The 23,161-nt window shown below is 38.2% G+C and overlaps 1 protein-coding gene across 5 annotated transcripts in view; it reads left to right on the top strand.

Annotated features, from left to right (window-relative positions):
• Positions 1 to 23,161, top strand: part of LOC143283990 (putative phosphorylase b kinase regulatory subunit alpha) — an 89,767-nt gene that overhangs the window by 32,770 nt on the left and 33,836 nt on the right. For 3 of the 5 annotated variants that reach the window (XM_076590495.1, XM_076590496.1, XM_076590494.1), the window contains exons 15-19: positions 2,125 to 2,200; positions 3,322 to 3,410; positions 4,942 to 5,118; positions 8,180 to 8,257; positions 19,192 to 19,239. In XM_076590495.1, the coding sequence (XP_076446610.1) occupies positions 2,125 to 2,200; positions 3,322 to 3,410; positions 4,942 to 5,118; positions 8,180 to 8,257; positions 19,192 to 19,239 (468 nt within the window). Of the gene's footprint in view, positions 1 to 2,124; positions 2,201 to 3,321; positions 3,411 to 4,941; positions 5,119 to 8,179; positions 8,258 to 11,939; positions 11,967 to 19,191; positions 19,240 to 23,161 lie in introns of all 5 variants that reach the window. The other 2 variants (XM_076590497.1, XM_076590499.1) reach the window with 2 other exon arrangements.

The following is a 23,161-nucleotide window of genomic DNA, read 5'->3' as shown; positions in this document are numbered from 1 at the left end:
GACAACTTAAATCTTTGTCTTTTTCAAGCAAGTGTCATTCTCTCCATTATTACATTCTTTGTTATTTCATACATAAAAGACTGGAAATGAATTGGTTATGATCAGCACCAGTGAGACAGGCAGATGAAGGAACGTAAAAGTCAGAGAGTTCTAAACAAGCTTTCAGGTTGTAATGACAGTGATGTAACAATGGGGTCAGCACTTTGGACTTTCACTCTGAGGCTTCTGGAGCCCTATGATGTGAGTCAGGTGTATTTCAGACCTTCAACATGTACTGAGCTGCCAGTGCTTTGACCCTCCTCCTTATTCATACATATGCTTAGAGGTGTTGATTTTATTTTATTTTTTTATTTTTATTTTTTTTTCTCAAGGCCTGACTAAGCGCTTTGGGTTACGCTGCTGGTCAGACATCTGCTTGGCAGATGTGGTGTAGCGTATATGGATTTGACCAAACGCAGTGACGCCTCCTTGAGCTACTGATACTGATACTGACGCTGATCGTCCCCTTTTTTGGTCGACTGGATACATGCTTTGATTAGATTCAGGGGTACAAATCAGTAATGATCCAGTGTATTGCAGAATGGCAAAGAGAACTGGATGGAACAAAACACTTTGTAGAAAAATTATGCAGAGTTAAACGTTTTATTTATATAAGTTCAGTTACCAACATTGAGGCGGTTCTGTTGAGTTTTCATGAGTTTCCTTAAAGGGTCCAAGGCATTCGCAGAGTGTAGTCACTGACTTGTCATTGAATTCCAGGACATGTAGTCAGTCATTACTCATGAGGTCAGCTATATTCTGAGGAAAAAATGCAAGGTTTTTTTTTTTTTCTTTTGCTGAAAAGAAAAGTAATACTAAAGGCATCTGATCAAATCAGAAATGACAGGGAGTCTGTGTTTTGGGAAGGTAGGGGGAAACTGAAGGGTTATTTTCCGTGCTTGTGGTGAGTTCCTGTCAAGGTGTTCAGTGTCAGCTGATTCATGGGGGATGTTGGATATGGTGACAGTCTGTTCAGAGCATGGATGGGAGGGGGGAGACACTCGTTCTGACTGCAGCTAGGCAATTACTGTCAGATTATTGTTTTTTGAGTGCTACTTGTGGTGGATCGGAACAGACACCACTGAACTAACTATGAACAGCAGTGCTGAGACTCCTCTGATGTGTGGCTTCATTGTAGCCTAACTGTGCAGACTGACAGCACTAGGACTGCAGCAGACAAAGAAACATGGTTGTTTATGTCGAATCAGGGTAAGCAGCATGGGAGTAATGCCCCAGAAATGACTAAGATGAAGAGGCAGCAAAAAGAAGAAATGACAACAGCTATAACATAACAAATTATTTTCTAGGTACATTGTTAAGAGTACTGACAAATGGATTTGGAAGTCGGCACCTCTGCATACAAAAGGTCAAATGCGTTTGTTGAAGATTTCATTATCCAGACAGTGTTCTGTGATGACAGAAGTACAAACATTCCCAGCATGCACACCCCAAAAAATGGAATGTGACTGCCAAAATGGTGAGGTTAAAGATGGAATATAATAAAATAAGTCGCACATATAAAAGCCAATTTATGTATACAAGTCAGCATGGACATTGCTGCCCATGAACTTAAAAGAAGAAAGACATGTACTGTCCTCTCAGCATGGTGGTGGTTACCACTTATGAAAAGCTGTAAAGTGTCAACTGAACTGAAATGTTATTTGTGAAGAGTTTATGAAAGGCCTGTTCGTGTGATGTTTATGTTGAAACAGGGGCTGCACTTTCAAAGGCAAGAGAATCAAAGATCAGAAGGATGCAATGCTTTTTACTTTTGTAAAATAAGCTGTGACAGAGGCTATGCGTGTGGGTGTCTGTGCATGTGAATATTCGTGTGAGAGTCTGTTAGCATTTTTTCTTGTGTGTGCATGTGTGTATGTGTGTGTGTGTTTAGACTGGAATACAAGCAGTTCATGCTGTCAGTACTTGAATATGCTGCTACCTTTATGATCAGATTGGATTGATAAGACAGAGAAAAAGTGAAGAAGGAAAAATGATGACAAAAGTGTTAAGCATGAAGGTGGAGAATGTCATGTGTGAGCACAGGTTTTTGGGATGTGTGGATGATGAAGCCTTTCATGCTTGCAGACAACTCTCGCAATCTGCCGAACGCTCTGATCACCACCATCAAGAAACTGCAGAGTGGCTACATCAGTGGAACACGGTATGACTCCTTTGGGAGTGGAGGGGAGGCTGGTTTATTGCTCATGTGTGTGTTCACACACAACCTCAGTATATGTAATAACCCTGTGTTTCAGTTGTGTACGTGCGTGTGTGTGCCCAAGGTAAACTTTAACAAATTTATTTTCTGTGGAAATATGTTGTCTGTCCACACCAATTTTAGTTTAAAGAAGGAAATAAATCAGTTCTATCCACACATTCTATTCATAATATAATTCCACTTCTGGGAAGGGCACAAAAAAATGAAAACAAGCCAAAAAATGTTTCCAGAGTCAGGTTACTATTATACTTTTACTTCTTATTCAGAAGACTTGGCATTTTTATCTTACATACTGACACACTGATTAAAATCAGTAATAATATCTTTATAAGTTAAAACAGGAATTTCAGCGTAGCATGAAAGTTAACATGGGTGCAAACATCTGCCATCAGGAGAGAAACTACCAGGCAGTTGGACATCAGTTTGAATATAATTTGGGAATATTAAAAAAAAAAAAGAAAAAAAATGTCACTCAACTAAAAGTAAAGCATTACATTTTAAAATATGACTGAAGGCATACAAGATTGTTGTGTTTTACAGTGTGAGGGTCTTGCAGTCTTCATTCACCCTTGTGATTGTTTTGTCGTTAAAGGTATCGCAGAGCATCTTCCTTTGATAAATATTCACCATCAAGATTGTGCATTTATCAACAGTTACCGATAACATTCCACTGAATGGAGCTTAAGGAAGCTGCTAAATTTTATTCAGATAATGCTTTTTGCATGGGACTCATTACTTATTTTGCAACAAATCGACATTATCAACAATCTTAGATCCAGAATTTGACTGTTAAAATTAAACATTTCAACAGTCCTTAATTCTTCCTGCCAGTTGTTTATTGCAAATGTTTAGCATTTATGTTACAATGTGTTTTAGTTAAAATGTCGAGTTAATCTGCTTGGTACAAAAGTTACATTGATGCATGCGGTAGTATGTTTGAGTTGTTAGAGAAACGTGTCTGTGACCCTCCTCTCCTGCTCCCAGGGAGAATAGGAAGTTTCCAGGACAGTGTGTCCATTCCTGCTTGTCATGATGGCATTCTCTCTCTCTCTCTCTGTTTGCAGTGTGCACATGGGGCGGCTGAGTGATTTCCTCACGACATCCTGTATCACCCAGCTGGACTTTCTGAAGGATCAGGACGACCCCGACCAGAGTGAGTTGTGGGAAAGACCCTGTTCCTGTATTGTGTTTCTGTGTGCCCGTGCATGCATGTATGCCGCACGCATGTAAGAACACACTTACACACAAATGCATGCATGCAGGCATACATGCGCACACTCACACACATATATATGCACACACAGAGTTCCTGTGCACTCACGCACATGCATGCACACACACATGCACACTCTCTCTCTCTCTCTCTCTCTGTCTTTGTGTCTGTCTCACACACACCCACATGCACACGCACACACACACACACACAGTTAGATGTCTACAATCACCGGTTTATTTGACAGGACATTAATCAGAATTCCTTCCATCATTCACATACACACACACACACAAACACACACACATACACACTTTCTCTCCTCTCTCTCTCTCTCTCTCTCTTAGTTCCTCATCAGTCACAAAGCTAAGCTAATAAAGACAAGCCAACTTAAGACTACTCCAGGGTTTTTTGTTTTCATTGATTTAAAGCAAAATTTGACAGACTGCTTCAGTGGTGATACCAAAACTTTCTTTCAGTCGGGGTTTAGTCCAAACCATTCATACAAAGCAACTGAGTTTTCCTTTGAAACAAAAATAACCTCAAAACATATTTGCTGTGTTACTCTCTGTAATGCTGTAAAAAAAAAAAAAAAAAAAAGAAAAAAAGATTAAACTAAAAAAGCACAAAACAACATTGTTTGATTGTTTCCACTCATGTTTTTGTTGTATTGCATGCTCAGATTTCCTCCAACACATTTTATGTGTCAGCCACTGAAAGCATCTGATTAGCGCACATGTATTTGTTTATTTATTTATTTATTCATTTTTGAATGATAGCATTCAAATGTTAAAACTGATACTCTTAACTAGATATCTGTGACCACCAGAAAATGTACAGGGACATTAAATGAACCAGAATTCCTCCTCCCCCAAAACCCAGAAACCAGCATGTGCACACTGACTGGTGTAAATTGTATTGGAGAATAATAAGATCCAATGCACATGTTTGCATTATGTGGAATCTTCACAGCACAACTTCGACACGTTGGAAGAGGTAGGCTTGTACATTGCTTACAGTTGCCTGTGTTATTTGTAGATCTCTGTAGATCTACGCACACTGTCTCAGACAGGCTTCCCAACACACCGTTGGCAGTTGCATCCAGGTGACGTTTAAAGAGTGGCTGAGAAGTCTTTTTAGTTCGCAACTGTCTGAGAGCAGAGAACAAATCATCTTTTCTTGCATCTCCTTAGTGAAGGGTGTTTTCATGTATGCTATACACAGTTGAAACAGTTTACAACAGAGATGCTGTAATGCATAGTTTTGGACACACACAAAAAAAACAACAATAATACAAACCAAACAGATACATGAAAAAGTGTAAAAGAACGCCTTTTAATAGCCAGCAGATAGCAAGACAAGAGTATTAGGGATTCCTGAAGACAGTGCTTGTGTGTGTGTTGTGTGTAACCAGGCCTTGAGCCACGCTGAAGGAATGACAGAACTTTAACCCTGCACCACAACTTTCCAGGTGAGCTGAATGTGATGGACTTCATTCACAACCTGATCTCTCCGATCAGCCACCGGCCCCGTCTGTTGTCGCAGTCTCGCCGTGCTCGTCGGGCCAGCCGTGGCGCCATTGGTCAGGCGGTGAGCGGCATCGTGCGGAGGTCACGGTCCATCCAGATCGACGCCGATCAGATCCCAGGTGAGTGTGTGTGTGTGCGCAGGTGCTTTGGAAAGTATCCTATCTGACAGTGGTTTCCTCAGTGTAAACAGCTTTCTCCGTATGTGTGTGTCTTGAGGGTCTGTCTGGTCTTTCAAGGTGTTGGTCATGTGTGTATACTCTGTCAGTGAATGAATGTTTTTTGGAGGTTATTAAGTTGTCTGTTGCATTGTATGGCATGAGGAGGGTTTTCTCTAGGGCAGAACTGTAAGGCTACGTAGCAGTGGGGAGTTTTTCTTCTTTTTCGGTATTTTTTCACTCAAGGCGAAGGAAACGTGTTAACAGATGTGTTTGGTTTGTGTTGTTTTTCAAAACAACTGTGGTTCAGTACTCAACTTTTGCATTGGTGGAAGGCCCACAAACATTGGTTAAAATGTAATGATACACTTGTTTTGCACATTTTCACAGATTTCTGGTTTGGGGATAGTTTTGACGTTATGGTCACATTGACTCATATGTACAAATGAGTTTGTGCAGTAGAATGGTGTGTGTATGTGTGTGTGTGCTTGAGCACACACACATTTTTTGCTGTTGTATGTATATATTTGTCTGTCTGCATATGTGTTAGACACTCTGGTGTTTAACATTGGCATTTTTATAGAACACATGCCAGGAGAACCCAACATGCAGTGGTTATGAATTGTGTGTGTGTGTGTGTGTGTGTGTGTGTGTTTCCTGCACAAGTGTGCCAGTTAGGAGGGCTTTAAATGATAAAATTACATTCATTTCTCTGTTAACCATTTTTCTATTATTCATTTTCTCATACCACCCCTCATAAACTAGCATTGATGCTAACAGTTTTTCTTGTTTGTTGTTTTACTGTATGACTAATTTAAGGTCTCAGTGTATGGTTGCTTTTTTTTCTATTGTGGTCATATTCTTTGGTGTATATAGGAGTGTGTGTGTGTGTGTGTGTGTGTGTGTGTGTGTGTAAGTTCATCTGTATTTCTGTATGTGTTTGTGTATGTGTGTGTGCATCTGTATTTCTATATATAGGTATGTGCATCTGTGGTTCCTTGTTTGTGTCTGCTGGTTGCGACAGTGACTTTGCATTTAAGTAGATGAACTCATATTAATCACAACTAAGTTTCATTCTAGTCAGTTTATAATTGCTTGATGGTTTTATTTAAGTAGTGATCCCCGTAGCATTGTTTCATTTTGATTAATTGTGTGAGCAGTTTGAACATAATCACTGACACTAGGCAGTTTTTCAGCTCATGCATGCACATAGTCAGTGGCTTTGAGTGTGAACTTAAGGGGTCAGTTGCAACACTTGCCAAACTGCCCGGGGTGACAAGATTGTTGGGTGAGGTGGGCTCTGTTCAGGGTGTACCTGGCCTAGCGTGGAAATCTTGTTGTTAACAAATACCATAGTTTTGATAATGTCTGTCATGATTACAGTGTTGTCACATTGTTCGTCATTGAGTTCAAGTGAAAGGGCTGAAAATTTTTAGCTGTCCTGGAGACAAGTAGATAAAAAGAAAATCAAAACAAAACAAAAATCAGTCACCTTTTCACTGATACGATCAAAACCTGGTTGCCCAAAGGATAAGTGGAGAGAGCGCTTCTGGAAGGTTTGGTTGTCCTGGACAATTGGACTGGTGGTTACCGTAAAGTTCGGTCTATAAGCCGCGACTTTTTACCCCAGTTTCAACCTCATAACCACATACATAGTTCCATTTAACTTTGATGAATTCATTTCCAACAGGGCTTCAGCCTTGGAGTTTTATTTTAGACAAATGCTGTCAGTTTTGACATTCCAAGATGTGATTTCACTGAGGAGCCTGCTTCAAAATGCACTGAAAATAGGGGGGTGAGTGAGGGGGGCCTGAAAAATATAATTGAATAATGAACAGTCATAGCACAACTGTATTTATGTGTATTCTGTGTTTGTAAGGTGGTTTTGATCGTGTTTTGTCTTGTTTTGTCTTTGAAAGACAGATGGCATAATCATGCCCAGCAGTAGAAAGGCAAGATCAGTTATGGTTGACCCCTGTTTGAACTTGACCGCTTGGCAGTTTGAAGGTTTACAATGTATGAAAACTCTGAACAAACATGGGTGAAGACCTAACTGCACTTGGTAGATTTTTTTTTTTAGACAAGAATTGTGCTTAAAGAAGTTAGACTAGCACAATAAAATGTTAGCAAAGAAGATAAACCTGTGCCAGTTGTAAATAACAGATTGGTCTGCTGGCTGATGTCTTGAATAGCAGATTACATGATGATAATAGTAATAACAAAAACAATGGTAATAACAGAATATAATTATTAAACCGCTATAAACTTCATAGCAGTCCTTGACTCTCTATGCATCTGTGTGTGTGTGTGTGTGTGTGTGTGAGAGAGAGAGAGAGAGAGAGGGTGTTTATGTGTGTGTGTGTATGTATGTATCTGTATGTGTGTGTGTTTGCAGAATAAAACAAAAATAAAAAACTTAAAAAGCAGCTTGATAAGCAGTTTACAATGAATGAATGTTGAACATTTGAACCATCCTCATATTGATACACCAATTCATCAGAATCTGAAATGGATGGAACTTGGGATGAGATGAAGATAAAGATGGGATGGAGATGGTTAAGTATAGAAATGAAGTAAATGCTGAAGTGAATTCTTCAAGCAAGGCAGTGGGACTGAAATGGAAAGCAGTAAAGAAGCAAATGGTGGAGCAGATTTATTGAATGAGGCAACAAAGGAAAAGTGGAGAGTGATGTTACTATTACTTGCTTCAGTTTCCAAAGGATATGTCCATATGATAGTGTCAGTTTCTGTGTAAGATTATGTTTAGGATTACATGTAGATTATGTTTAGGATTACATGTATGTGTGTGTATGTGTGCTTGTGTGAGAGAGAGAAAAGGAAAATTCCTCCTTCAAGCCCAGATTATGCACCAGAACTGTCTGGTAATGATGATGACAGTGACGATGATGATGATGATGAGTTGAATATATGTAGCTGGTTTTGCATCATGACTTTGTTTTTGTTCCTTTCCCCCCCATGCAATGCGTATAACTCTTTTTGTGTTGCTGTAACTTTTGTGCCAAAGAACTGGTTGCCCAGCTGAGTAACTACCGATCGCGTACTGCTAGTGTCTCACATGGCAGCTCTAGTGCTGCCAGTGCAGGTGGGTTAGATGTAAACCTTTGTGCTGCTGTGCTGCTACTACTGTTCCCATGGCTTGTGTCTCACTGTCGCTGTTTTAGCTGGGCTGCTACACATGGCGCTGTGTTTTCTTTCATAATATTTTGAGTTTTTATCTTGGTGATGGATTAACATACTAAATCGGAAGCCTTTTAACATTTTGAAAATCTTTCTTGTCTTTATGAATGTAAGTGTGCATGTGGTCACTTTGTCAGTGTGTTGTTGGAATACTTTGTTACTTTATTTGTCATTGTACTGATTTATCCTTTGATTACTGTGGGATGGTTAGTGATGTTATTGTTGTTTTTTTTTGCTTTCTTGTGTTTTTGTGTTTGTTTGTTTGTTGTTGTTTTTTTTATAATAATGATAATGATTCCTCTTTAAGAAGTTAGTGTTGACGAAGATAATGAGAATAACATTTTTCCACAATTGAAAATGACACCTTGCCTTTGACAGTTCACCTCATTCACCTCCTTCTCAGTTTGATCAGCCAGTGAAACAAGCGAGGGTTGGGTGTGGGGGGAGGGGATTTGAAACAGGAAAGAAATTTGGTATGAACTTGAGACTGAGCACTGAGGTATATTCACAGATTTAGAATGATACAAAACACGGCGAAGATATTGAGGTGAAAGCAAACGAGACTTGCATAGGTACTTGCTGACATGTAAACATTCCTGTTCATCTTGGCAACCAAAAGTACGGATCAGGGAAGTCTGGAAAAGCTTTGAGAAAATGAGATAACCATTTCCTAGGCTGGGGAAAAAAATCTTGGAAAAAGATTTTGCCCTTCAGGGTGTGGAAAAGTCTGTGAATGATGATAAACCCTTGACCAGTACCATTCAACAAAGAGCTTAATGCATTTAGAAACATACAATTGAAAAGTGAATGTGGATAGCAGGATACCCACCAATGTTTCATTAGCAGTGAAGCAGACAAGCAGACACATTTTTTATTCAGTCCGGTTTTTTTGTCTGGAAAAGGCTGTGAAAAGCATAGGTTTTTGTTTGATCACATCTATGGGAACACTTTGTGGTGAGACGACAGCTTGACAAGCTCTTCGCAGGGCAGAGCACGTAAGTTTGTGCGATGACTTCTTTGCCATAGAATTGTTGATTGCACAGCTCTCTTTGGAGTATTTGTTTTTCCCCTTCTGTTACCTTGCCCAGTGCCTGACTGTGCCTGTATGGTGAACTGAGAAATGATCTCAATGACAAGTGTTAATCATAACTGCTGTTAACATTTTGGTCACAGAGATACCAGATTCCACAGGGTGTTCCGTTCAACACGTTGATGACATTTTCTGCCTCATCTATTCACTTTCTGGCTTGTGTGTGTGTGATGATTTTTATTGTTTGCTAAAGTGAGGAGGAGCACAAATTAATCAGATCAACTGTTATCTTTGTTGATGGTGAGTGTGTATGTGTGCTTGTGTTTCTGTGTGTGTGTGTGTGTGTGTGTGCGCGCGAGCGTGCTTGCATACATAAATGTGTTGCAGTTTTTAGCTAAAAAAAAAAAAAATCAAACATTTCATTTTGCTCTTGCCTGGTGTTTTTTTTTTTTTTTTTTTTTTTTTTTTTTTTTTTTTTTTTAAAGACACATCTTTTGATTAAATCCATTAATAATCTACCAGCTAGAATGCTTGTCTCATGAAAATCATTATGGTGATTGGCTGTGTCATTGTAAGTCTGCCAGTGTGCACACATACATAAATTTTTGTAGGCTAGACATGCACAGCAGTTGCAAATATGCACACTGTTGCAGTGTAAAGCTTTTCTCCAGTAGACCTGCCTGCTCAATACATTTCTTTTCAAAAGTTGTGTGTTTCCTTAGGCCTGTGATCAGAAAGTGACAATTTTGTCTGACCACAAGGATTTCCCCAGACCCAGCACTGCCCTTTTCAATCACAGTGGACACAATCACATTGACTAGCTTGTCTTTCATGGGTTTATTTTGCGACCATAATACATATGCACAATGATTGTTGTCCATGCACACATATTTCCAGCCTCTGTTAAAACACATTACTGTGAGGCAGTGCACTTTCTATGAATAGTTCAGCTTGAATCCATCATATTGTGTATTGTGTGTTGGGGGTGAGCCACAGAATGCTTAGTGTGTCTTTGCAGCTATGCCAGAGCCAGGCATTCTGACTAGATTTTGTATTGAGTATTTATTCCTATCGTAAGTGTGTGTATGATTATGAAATTGGTAGATGCATTTGCATGTCTCTCAGTAGATGTCTGTATTGCCTAGAGCACACGGTTTTAAATTGTAAAGTTGTAACCATCTGTTTAAAAGTGGGGGTATTAGTTGGTTCATTTAAATGTCATGTAAATCCTTCAATGTACTGTTCACTTTATGAATCTGGGTGAATGGTTTGCCTTGATGAATGCCAGTGTAATGGGAAAGAGTTTGGAAGTGTTGTATTTCATCCAGTTTGTGCCACCAAGACCAGAGACTGTACCAGTAAACTTCAAATAATTCTTTTACTGTTATAAGATATTTGTTTAGAAGCTTTTTTAGTAGGGGAGAATATCATTGTCCTGTGTGTACAGTTGCCTGTGTTTTAGTGTGTGTTAGTGTTTAAGTGCGTGCAGGTGTGTGTGTGTCTGTGTGTGTGTGTGTGTGAATGTGGATGGATGTGCACATGCCCTCATGTGCAGGCATTCGAATGTGTATGCCCCAGTGTGTGCATATGTGTGTTTGGATTTGTATGTTTGTTAGCTTGTGTGTTTGTTGTGCATGTGTGTGTGTGTGTGTGTGTGTGTGTTTGTGCAGGCATGAGACAAACTTTGGTACAGTTGAAAGTGTGGTCATGCAGTGTGATTTTTGATTGCTAAGAGTGTCAATCCATTTTCAACACCCTTAAAAAATGCCCAGAGAAGGAATATTACTTCTCTTTCTATCCCACTATTGGTGCTGTGTATGATTTTCTAACCTGTAGAAACATCTTAAAAGTTCAGGTCAGATCTGTTTTCTTTTTTTTCTTTTTTAAGTCTGTGTGTGTGTGTGAGTGCTCTGGTGTTTCTGTCTGTATGCTTTTCTGTGGAAATTTATCTTTTATTCTGATTTATATGCCTGTCTGTGGTGATCTTTCTGTCATTGGCTGTCATCTCATCTTGTTCAGCATTCATACTAAGTTTCTAAGCATTATGCATGGTTTCTCATATGTGCTGTTTATATAGAAATTATCTGTATCTGCCTGTCTACTACCTTTGCTGAAACTTCATGCAGTTATTTAAAAACTGTATTGTAAACATTTTCTTGCTCCATTCCATCCTCGCTGTCTCAGCCCCTCTCTTTTTCTATCTGTATGTCTGTGTCTCTCCCTCTTTTTATCTCTCTTTTTTTTTCTTTTAATTTTAGCTTGGTTCACATGTAGGAAATTTGACTGTCAGAGTGTCATCTTTGTCTTTGAACAGTCAGATTAAAAAAAAAAAAAAAAAAAGTTTTCGAAGTCAGCTGCTTTCTCATATTTTTCAACTTTCAGAATTGAATTGAATTTTCCTGATTTCTTGATTTATGGACTTTATGTGTGTATGTGTGTGTGTGTGTGTTTCTTTAACCCCTTTTTTGGTGTCATCCTTTCAGCTTGTAGACTAAGAACAACAGTTTCCCTGAAGGGCAGAATTACAGGCTGTTTTGTGTATTGTTTTAATTTCCAGATCACCTCAGGAGATTGCGATTACAGCGTATGTTTTGTTTCTTGAGTTTTGTATTCCTAGAGTTTTGAATTTCTGCAGGGTTTCGCTTGTTGAATTTGCAGGACTCGCTTTCTGCTGAGCATGAAGCGTTTGGTTCTTGTTTGGATCTGTGATCATAACCCCTCCCCTCCACACCACTCTGCCCCACTCTTCTGCACAAGTTGTTACAGCTAACAAAATATACAGGTTCCTCTTTCAGTCAGTTATAGCTAACAAAATATACAGGTTCCTCTTTCAGTCAGTTATAGCTAACAAATTATACAGGTTCCTGTTTCAGTCAGCTATGACTAAAAATATACAGGTTCCTGTTTCAGTCAGCTATGGCTAAAAATAAACAGGTTCCTGTTTCAGTCAGCTATGGCTAAAGATATACAGGTTCCTGTTTCAGTCAGCTATGGCTAAAAATATACAGGTTCCTGTTTCAGTCAGCTGTGGCTAAAGACATACAGGTTCCTGTATCAGTCAGTTAGGGCTTCAGAATAAACATGTTCCACTTTCAGTCACTTGTGACCAAAATATATAGGTTCCACTTTCAGTCAGCTGTGACTTTAAAAAACAAACAAAAAAAAACAGGTTCTGTTGCAGGTTTGGCTAACAGATGATACAGGTTCTTGTTTCAGTCAATTATGGTTAACAAAATATGCAGGTTCTTCTATCAGTCAGCAAGGGCTTCAAAATATACAGGTTCCTGTATCTGTCAGTTTTGGCTAACAAATTATACATGTTCCTGTTTCCGTCAATTGTGACTAACAAACTCTACAGGTTTCCTGTTTCTGTCAGTTATGATTTCAAAATATACAGGTTCCTGTTTCAATCAGTTATGGCTAACAAAATGCACAGGTTCCTGAATCAGTCTGTTGCACAAATTAGTGAATCATACTGAGAAAGTTGAAGGCTGTTTTGTTTTGTTTTTTTGTTGTTGTTTTTTCAGTCAGTTGTTCAATGATAAAATCAGTTTTTAGCAGCTGTAGAGAATGATAAACTGAACATTACATTTTGTTTGAGTAGCTTTGCACTTATCACCCTGTTGTTGATATCAGACAAATAAGCATCGAAAACACCAGGTATGAAGATCTGCATACCTGTGTATAGTTTAAATCATGTTCTGTTTTGTTTTTAACAATGTTCATGGCTAATCATTTCTTCTATTTTACCCAAGATCGGATTTTGATATGTTCGCTGAAATTAGTTCTGGCTTAAATGCTGATGCCATGCATTTCAGATTTATAAACATTATTTTGAAGAAAAAATCAGTACGCATAACCAGCATATACCGCCTCTGAAAACAATATAGCTGCCTTTTTAGCTGCAGATTGAACACATTATGGTCAGAGATGTAAAAGCATAGCATCAGATTAGCATGTCGTTTGGAGAATAGGAGCTTGGAAGAGGGTAACAGCGCAGTAGCCATGTATTGTCAGATTACCTGCATAAGGTAGGTATTTGACATGAGAAGATAAAATGCATAGTTCCCTTCCCTCCAATGTAAAATCTCCTCTGTTCAGCCTGCACCTGTCAAAGACCCTGAGAGGGAGTCCAAAGACTAGCAAGCAAAATCTCTAGGATTCTGCAAAGGATGATTGGTTCTGCGAGTTTCAATGTTGTTCATTACTGTATCTGCACAGTTCAGTCTTCATCAGGATGCTGAAGATAGAATAGGACAGAAGTGTATATCACAGAGTGCCCTTCACTGCTTCAGTTTAGAGAGAGAAAGATTCACAAGATTCACATATTCTAATGTTTGGGCCTCTAGCCTGTAAATGTAGATTGAAAAGAAAAATAACAGAAAAGTATAAACAGGCAGTGATATAGCCTTCTCCATGTTTAACTGGTGAATAGAAGTTATTCAGTGCTACGTCTCTTAAAATGCTTGTGGCTTTGTTACAAAACTGCCATTTATTCAACGCATTGCCTTGACAGTTGACATATATATGGTTAACTAAATATTTGTCTCTTGTCAGTTTATAATCTTTACGGTGCACTATAAGATCCAGGTTATCTTCAGTTTTGTGACAGAATGGACATGTCATATCCAAAAAGTTGTCACAAAATGCTTTCAAGTGGTCAGTACCAAGTCTGAATTTGATGAATGCTGTTCTGAGTTTGTCAGTGGTTAACGTTGATTAATATAATTCTTGCTGTAGAAGTGATTTAAACCAAAGAGAGAGAGAGAGAGAGAGAGAGATCAAAACAGAAATATTTCCCTCAAGGTCACTGAAGTGGGTGCAAAGCAGAGCGAATGCATAAGATGCAAAAATGACAAACAATATTTCAAACTGAAAATACTACAGAAACAGTTCAGCAAATTGTACCATTCCACCATTGATGTGATATGTTATTAATGATTTGTTCTTGTTGACATGGAATGTGTTTTGGAGTGGTGCTGTTGTTTTACGAGTGATGAGACAATGTGTGCAGAATGGTTTAGAGTTTTAGAGCTTTTTGTTGTGTTCATATTGATTGATTTTGGTTTGTTTTGGTTTTCTTTCCCTTGATTTGTTTTTATTTTTCATTTTAGAAAATAGATTATTCTAGAGACTAACGATATACAGTTGATGAACTTAACAGGATTGACATTAATTTTGTCATATACTAATTGGATTTATGAGAAATAATTTTGAAATTATTTTGTCACAGAACACATTTATTAGAAATTATTGTTTACTTTCTTATTCAAGAAATGAGTTTATTACAGTCTGTGCTGATTTTGTTATTTGTAACTGAATTGTTTTGAAATTGTATTGATTTTGCTGTTGATATATGGATCTGTTAGAAATGTTTTTATTTTGTTATTTACTAACACGTTTGTTACTGTTGCTTGTTTTTGTATTGGTGGATATAGTAGCAATGATGCTTATTTGATTATTGCACCAACACGTTATATAATGTTATTTGGTTTTTGTTAAAGCACTGTTTCTTTTGTTTCCTTTTTTTTTTTCTTGTTTTGTTTGTTCCTTTTGTTTATTTGAATTTGGGGAGCTTTGTTTTCATAGTTTTTTCTTGTTTTGTTTCATGTTTGTTCTTGTAGTGAAGTTTGTTGCGTGTTGTAGTGATGATGTGGATTGTGTTTTATGCCACAAGTTCAGTCAACTTATTGTGTGCATTGGCAACTTGCAAATGCAGTACCCTTGCTTTTTTTCTGTTTTATTTTTTAAACCATTTTCAGAAAGTGTAATCTAAACAGTTTGTGATGTCTTTCTTTGGGGGTTTCATTTGCAGGGGGAAAGTGGAGAGGTTGAGATTCCCCCATCACGCAACATCCTTTGAAGTCATGGCTGTTGTGTTGATATATAGTGGAGGATCCACATTGTTTCCACTGTAACTGCTGAAACTTGGAAAAACAAGAGCAGTGTGGTTTCAAACCAAAATTACAACTTTTGCATATCTCTGTGTACTTTTTAAGTGGTGTTATTGATTTTGCTGTACAAGAGTAATGCAATCACATGAGGATAAGTCCAAAGGATGATTGGTGACTGATATCCTGACCTGTAAGGTCAGTAAGATGGCAGCTCCACTCACAAGCATTTTCATCAGTGGCAGTGAAGGGGTTAAAAGGGGTGAAAGTTATTGTACTTGCTTATTGTTAGAATGAAAGAAAAGGGAAACAAACAAGTGGAGGGGGGAAGTTGATTTGGGTTTACTTTTGTATACTGTCTTCACTTTCTGATTCATTCTCTCTCTCTCTCTCTCTCTCTCTCTCTCTCTCTCTCTCTCTCTCTGTGTGTGTGTGTGTGTGTCCATCTTTCATTCTCACTGTTTCATTTGTTTTGAGAGTTGGAATAATCCCTCTTCTTTGTTTCACGCTGAACAGAAATGTGTAGCAAAAGCAATATATCTATCAATGGGCCATTTGCCAACATAACGTTTTTACAAGTCACCAACAGCATTGACTGTGGTCAGCATGCAGTTAATTATGTTCTGGCTATTACTTCTTTTTTTCTTTCCTTTTTTTTAATTTTTTTTTTTTTTTTTTTTTTTTTTTAACTGTGGCCATTGCATTGTTGATTATCATTTTGACATCACTGATTACAAAAGAAATGATGATGGTCTCAATGACATAGTGAATGAACATTGTTGATGGTCTCGTTGACACTGTTCATTATCACAGAAACATGGATTGATTGTGACCAGCCAGTCTGGTCTTTATTCAGTCACTGTAGTTTTCAAACGTCTTGAATGAATTACTTTTCATTGAAAGTGGTAAGCATGTCTTTTTCTGAACTGGTACCAAACACAGCAAAATTTCATTCATACCAATGTTGTACAGAGAATGTGCAGTTTACACCTTCAGCTAAACACTCATTGTCATAAATGTAGAAATACATCTGTGTTTGTGTTTGTATTTCTTTTTCACAACAGATTTCTCTGTGTGAATTTCGGGCTGCTCTCCCTAGGGAGAGTGCGTTGCTACACTACAGTGCCACCCATTGTTTTTTGTATTTTTACCTGCATGCAGTTTTATTTGTTTCTCCTATCCAAGTGGATTTTTCTACAGAATTTTGCCAGGAACAACCCTTTTGTTGCTATGGGTTCTTTTACGTGCGCTAAGTGCATGCTGCACACGGGACCTCGGTTTATCATCTCATCCGAATGACTAGTGTCCAGACCACCACTCAAGATCTAGTGTTGGGTAGAAAATATCGGCGGCTGAGCCGTGATTTGAACCAGCTAGCTCCGATTCTCTCGCTTCCTAGGCAGATGCGTTACCTCTAGGCCATCACTCCACATGTGTCTTATCATTAACTGTTGTCATTTTTTATCTAATAAACAACAGAAACCTGACATAGTTTGTTACAATCAGCATCTTGTTATGATCAACATTGTTGACTTTTGGACAACAGTCTACAGTTATGGCCAGTTTGTTGCTTTTTTTTCTTTTCTTTTTTTTTCAGATTATGCTCGAAAGATGTCTTTCAGGGGTCAATTTAGTTCTGGTAGTTTACCATTCAGCTGGCCTGGTGATCAAACATAACTCGGAGGGATGTGCTTGAAATTCTGAAGTCTGATATGGTGTAAGATAGAACAGTACAGATAACTGTTCAGCAGAAGTTTTGCAACAGTAAGGAATCATTAAAAAAATATATATTTAAAAAAAGAGTAATTTTCTGATCAGCACCAGCTTAAGTGCTAAGAGACACACAGTGAGGGAGAGAGAGAGAGAGTGTGTGTGTGTGTGTGTGTGTGTGAAACAAATTGGTTACTATAGGAATGATTGTTTTATCAACAACAAAAAATACAAAGGAAAAAAATTTTGTGTTTGAGTGAAAGGTGCCTTGGACGATCACAGGCATTGACCTGTAAATTTGCTTTCCTAATGATTATTCCAGCGGGCAGTGGAATGTATGAAACACGTGACGTTGGCAGCATGTCAGTGTCTTTGGAAGATTCCTTGCTGGAGCCTGTTCCTGGCGCACTATCCTCAAGTATCAAGGTCCCCAGCTCAAGAGAATTGTTTTCCGCCTCGCAAGATAGTTCTAGCATCGGCGTTAGCAACTTGGACATTTTGGGACATCAGACCAAGGCGGACTCCTCAAAGCGGCAAAGAAAAACCACGGTGCATTACATGACACGCTACGGTCACGTCAGGTTGGAAAGTAACCAGACGGCCAGTGAGCACGACCAGGTAGAAGAAATGCTGAAGCAGGATCCTAAGGTGGGGGGTCCTTTGCAGCAGCAGTATTCTCTGTCTGTGTCTTCCGTTATGGAGGAAGGTAAAGTTCAGAGTTCACAGGCATGACCCTGGGGCATGTCGCACAGCACTGCGTTTGTGGCGGACTGGCCGTTTGTTTTTTGTTTTGTTTTTTGCCCCTGTTCTGATTGTGGTGTTTGAAGTAAGTTTCTTCTTGTTTGATGGCTTGCTGCTGAGTTTCTTGGTTTTTGGTTTTTTTTGTTTGATTTTTCTGTCAAAAAGAACACTGAGACGTCATTGTAGATTGACTGGTATGTGTAGCAGGATTACTTGAATAGTCAATGGAATATCGAGTCATAATTGAGGCGTTAGAGCAGTGTGAGATGATTGGTATTTATTGGGTGCATTTCTGTGTAAGCATGTGTGTGTGTGTGTGCGTGCATGCACATGTACATGAGTGTATGTGTATGTGCAAGCATGTGTGTGTGTGGTATGGAATTCCTGTCAGTACCCCAAACCGTGTTAAAAACTGTTAGAAATTTCCTCTTTTTTCTCTCTCTCTCTCTCTCTCTCTCTCTCTCTCTCTCTCTCTCTGTATCTCTGTCGCTTTATTTCTTTTTTTTTCTCTCCTAATAATCTTTTATTCTGTACACATGTATGGGAAAAAGTTGCCTGAAGTTGCCTCTTGCAGTGGTCATCCTAAAACAATAGTACAGAATGATAATTTGTTCAGGACTGAGTCATTTATATGACTGTGGCTGTATCCTGGTTTTTAAAAGAGATAAAAATGGACTTTTACCTACCCATTTTGTACATTTTACCGTCTTGTATTTGGTTATTTGGATAATGCTCCCATGACTGCTATTTTCAAATTATTGTTTTACAAAGATTTAATTTGTGTGTTTGTTTTTGCTGATAGTGCAGTGTTTGCATTTACAAGCAGTAAAGTTGTTGATGTTCATTTTGAGCTGTTGTTTAAAAACTCTTGTGCCATGAATTGAGTTGTGCAATTTCGGTTTACGATTTGGTGTTTTGAATTTCTATTTTGGTGTTTTGATTTTTAATTGTAATGATGTTAAATTTATTGGGTATAACATGACTGTGTTCTTATATTTCCTGGGTTCTCATCAATATCAGCCATAAGTGTAAATAAAAACCCAGAAGAGACAGAAATGGTGGGGGGGGGGGGGGGGGTCTGTTTGTATTGGGCAGAATTATGTCTTATTTCTTTATTGAACATTCTTTTCATTGCATATTTCCTGAACTGAAAGGTTCTTGACAGCATATGTTTAATTGATTTGTTGAGTTTTTTTCTGCAGGAAGTGAATGATGGTTTTAAAAGAGCATTGACAAACAGCCTCACACAAAATCAGATTGATGTGCACACTTGGCTGTATGAGTGATTTGTGCGTTAACATGTGTGTATGTGTGTGCATCTATGTGTGTGTGTGTGTGTGTTGACTGTGGGTGTGTTTGTGTGGAACATACAGCGTGATCCACACAATTATCTGTTGTCTTGTGATGGGTACGAGTGAAGTCAGCATGGTCCCTCACTTGACTGCCAATGATGTTGGGGGGTTTCAGGAAGTGACTCCAGCATGCCAGGGAGTCCCTTGCCCCAAATCGACGACGGTAAATCCCACTTTTCTTTCTGCCGCACTTTTTTTTTTTTTTTTTCCTCCCCTCCTTCCCTTCCCTTCCCATTCTTTGAAGCACTTGTTTGCTAGACCTTCCTTTCAAGTGCTGCAGTTTTACTTTCATTATCGGCACTATATTCTTTTTTCTTTCTTTCTTTCTTTTTCTTTATGTTGATTGCCTTCGTCAACACAATTGCTTGCAAACCCATGTATCATCCTAGCTTTGGTGTGCTCTAGGCGTTTATTCCTCTTGAGTGTTGCTACCTTCACCCCACCCCTTCTTCTTTGCTGTATGTGAGCTCAACCATAATATAATTCCCGATTCTATGCACTTTGGAGATTTATTCTTGTTTTTTTTGAGAGCATTGTGTATGTGTTTCTCTTTTTCTGTGTTGGTGTAGACATTAGGTGGGGCTTTTTTGTGTGTGTGCTCGGTTTGTGTTTTTTGGTTGGGTTTTGGGGGGTTGGGGGGGGGGGGATTGTTGGTGTTGTTTTTTTTGTTTGTTTGTTTGTTTGTTTTCTTTCTCTGGGGAGGGGTTTCTCACTCTGTGCTCCATCATGTGTGGTCTTATCTGATAGACACTGGGCTTTTTAGTTTTTGGGTTTTTTGGGTTGGGTTTTTTTGTTGTTGTTTTTTTTTTACCTTTTCTCTCTTATGCTTTTTCTTGCCTGCTTTTTTTCTTCTTCTTTTTAAACTATAGTTTCCAAAAATAAGCAAGAAAAAGAAGAAACAGCACTGCAACTTCTCTCTCTCATTTCTCTCTCTCTCTCTCTTTCTGTGTGTGTTGTGAATTTGCTTTCTCCTTTTTTTTTCTTTTTTTTTTTTTACTCAGATCTGTTCAAATCAGATGATCACTGTGATTAATAGATCTGTTCAGATCCCATGATCTTTCTTACTGAGTTCTGTTAAATAGTACCATTCAAATGTTTCAGTAACCATTTCACAGGGAAAAGTGTGGAAAGAAAGAAAAAAAAAAAAGGAATAAAGTGCAGCAGGTTTGCAAGGCTGGAATTCGAAATGTGATAGAAATAAGATCTTGATTTGTGCTGTTCAGTTTCAGGGGGATTTTTACTACATGTTAAGTCAGTTCTTTAAGTTGAGTAGCCACAATCAACTTGCTGATTTTGTTTGCTCCTTTCACTTTCTTTCAGTTTTTTTTTTTTTTTTTTTTTTTTTTTTTTTTTTTTTATCTTTCTTTTCTCATACTCCATTTTGGGGGTATTGCTACTTTCAAACTGTTTCTTTCTTTTTCTTGCATATTCTTTGATTGCTTGAGAACAACTTTTAAAAAAAATTCTGGAAATTCACTTGCATTCTATACCTCCTTGAAGCTACTTTCACTTTCAGCTCTGTGTCCTCAGTCTCATCCCCGATACCCACATGCATGTCTCACCACCCCATCCCATGGCTCACCACCACCGTCACCCACCCCGCCTCCCACCTTTTCTTTTTTTCAACTGTCAGATTTCTTTCTCATATTGCATGGGTGTCTGAAATTTTATGTGTTGGGGTGTTGGGATGTTGGATATTCCACTACCCGCTTTCATTATCTTGGCTCTCATTTTGCTTCCTCTTTGTGTGTGTGTGTGGGGGGGGGCGACGTGCCTGTTTGGTTTGCACATAGAAGTGTGTATTACTTGCTTCTTCTGGTACTTCTCATTGTATGCATTGAGCAAAACAATCCATATCTGTGAACTGAAAGCTGTTTTCATGGTTTTCCCCCCCCCCCCCTTTTTTTCTTTTAGTAAGGGGGTTTGGGGAATTGGAGTGGGTATCAGGAATGAGAAGGAAAGTGATGATGAAGCGTAGACAGGAAGGAATGAGAAAGAGAAAATATTTACTTGGGGTTGGTTGGTTTGTTTGTTTTTGTTGTTGTTGTTGGGGGTTTGTTTTTTTCCACCATACATTCATATTTTGTGTTTTTGTGTGTGTGAACAGTGTGTGTGTGTGTGTGTGTGTGTACAGGTGTTGATATATATAATTGCAAAAAGGAGGGGGGTAAGGGGGGGGACCGATCTTTGCCTCTTTCATGGGTTGCTGCTTTGCATTGCTTTTTAATCATGCTTGGATGCTACAAGAGAGAGAAAAGAGTTGGGTGGGAGCAAGAAATGATTCTTAAACAGTTATGAGTCTAGACAGTGTTGGACAGACAAAATGACAGGTAAGGATGGACAGGTGAGACAGAATTTTCTTCTAATTTCAGTTCATTTTAAAATCATTTTGTTTCTTTGTTTTTTGTTTTTTTGTTGTTGTTGGTTTTTTTAACCAGTTATCATTCTCATTCTTTTTTACTTTTTGAGGACAGGTTAAGTCAGTGAATGAAAAAAAAAAGTTGTTTTTCTTCTTTCTTTTCTGTTTTCACTCACGTTTTCTCTTCTTTGACTCATTTGTGGAAACAAAGTGAGTCTGTCTTATTAGCCGGTGTTCGGTTGTTTGTGTGTGTGTGTCTGTCTGTCTGTCTGTCTGTCTGTCTGTATGTATGTCTGTGTGTCCGTGGCAAACCTTTAACATTGCCATTTTTTCTAGAGATACTTTGTCTGCCAATACCAAATTTGGCTTAAACATAGTAGGAAAAAAATCTTCATGGTCATGCCAATGATAGTTTTAAGTCTCTTGAATTAAGCTGTATTTCAGGATCATTAATAACAGTTTCTTTTATTGAGGCTCGTTCTGGATTCTGAAAACACATATTACCTCTTCCCAGTTTCTGTAACGTAGGCTACGCTTGGTAAGAAGACAGTATGACCTCGTTTTTCGTGTTCTCAATCAGAATTACAAGTGCTGGACAGAACACATACAGTGACACTAAATACACCATCAGCATGTTTACTGCATATGAATATTCTAATGTGGACACTGAGTTAACGAGAATGAACATAAAAGAAAAATTGAATCAACCCTTTTCACTGAGTTTTGGTCAGCTTTCAGCGAGTGTTAGTAAGTTTTGAACCCAAAGCTTTAAGTTATCAAATACAGAACACATTTTAGTGATTTTTTTTTTTTATTGATTTTTTTTCTTCTTCCTTTCTTTTTTTAAATTGTGTATCACAAGTGTGTTTCAAAGGTTTTGCCTCTCTTGTGTTTCTTTGTGTTTGTCTGGTTGGTGTTGTTTTTCCCTCCTCCTTTGATTTTCTTTAGTATTGACAGTGGTATCCACTTAGGATTGATAAGGACACTTTGTAATGATTTGTGACAGTCATATTATCCTTGTTCAGTTACTCATCATGCAGCTGACATGCGTGTGATTACACATACCTTGTCTTGACCCATCAGGCAGGCTCCAGTTTGGGTCTGATCCCTGCTGTATGCAAAAAAAAAAAAAAAAAAAAAAAAAAAAAAAAAAGAAAAAAAGAAAGAAAACTATTAGCCTGCCAAATCAGACAGAAAAGAAAGTAGCCAAAGTTAGTAACTTGGGTATATTATTATTGACTAGTGCATGAAGCACCTTTATGGATGAGACTACTTATCATTTTATATTAAAGTTTTTCATGTTTCTTAAAGTTCAATTCTGGTTAATCATTTGATGTTGGAAGCTGTGCGATAGATTGTTTTCCGAAGTCCAAAGTATACTTATCTCAGTTTGTGTGAAGTTTAACTTATTTTATCGGACTACAGCATGTTGAGGATTGTTAATACTGTACTGATTCTGTTCTTAACCAGTTTAAAGTAGGTGAGTCTAAACTGTTTATCTTGGAAGTTCACGATGCCTCTCAGTTACCGGACTGTGTTGAGTAAAAAAAAAAATATGCTGAACTATTTTGTGTGGAAATGTATCAGGGTTTATCATGATGAATTGAAATATGCTGTCGCTAACAGTTGAAGAGATGTGTTGAAGAAATAATGAGTTACCATTTTATGTTAAAATGTCATGTTTTGAAAAATATCATGAAGTCAGCTTTTTTATGACAGGATGGAG

This window comes from Babylonia areolata, chromosome 7 (assembly GCF_041734735.1).
Source record: "Babylonia areolata isolate BAREFJ2019XMU chromosome 7, ASM4173473v1, whole genome shotgun sequence".
NCBI lineage: Eukaryota > Metazoa > Mollusca > Gastropoda > Neogastropoda > Buccinidae > Babylonia > Babylonia areolata.
Note: the sequence above shows the minus strand (reverse complement) of the source record. Positions and strands in the feature narration are given on the sequence as shown.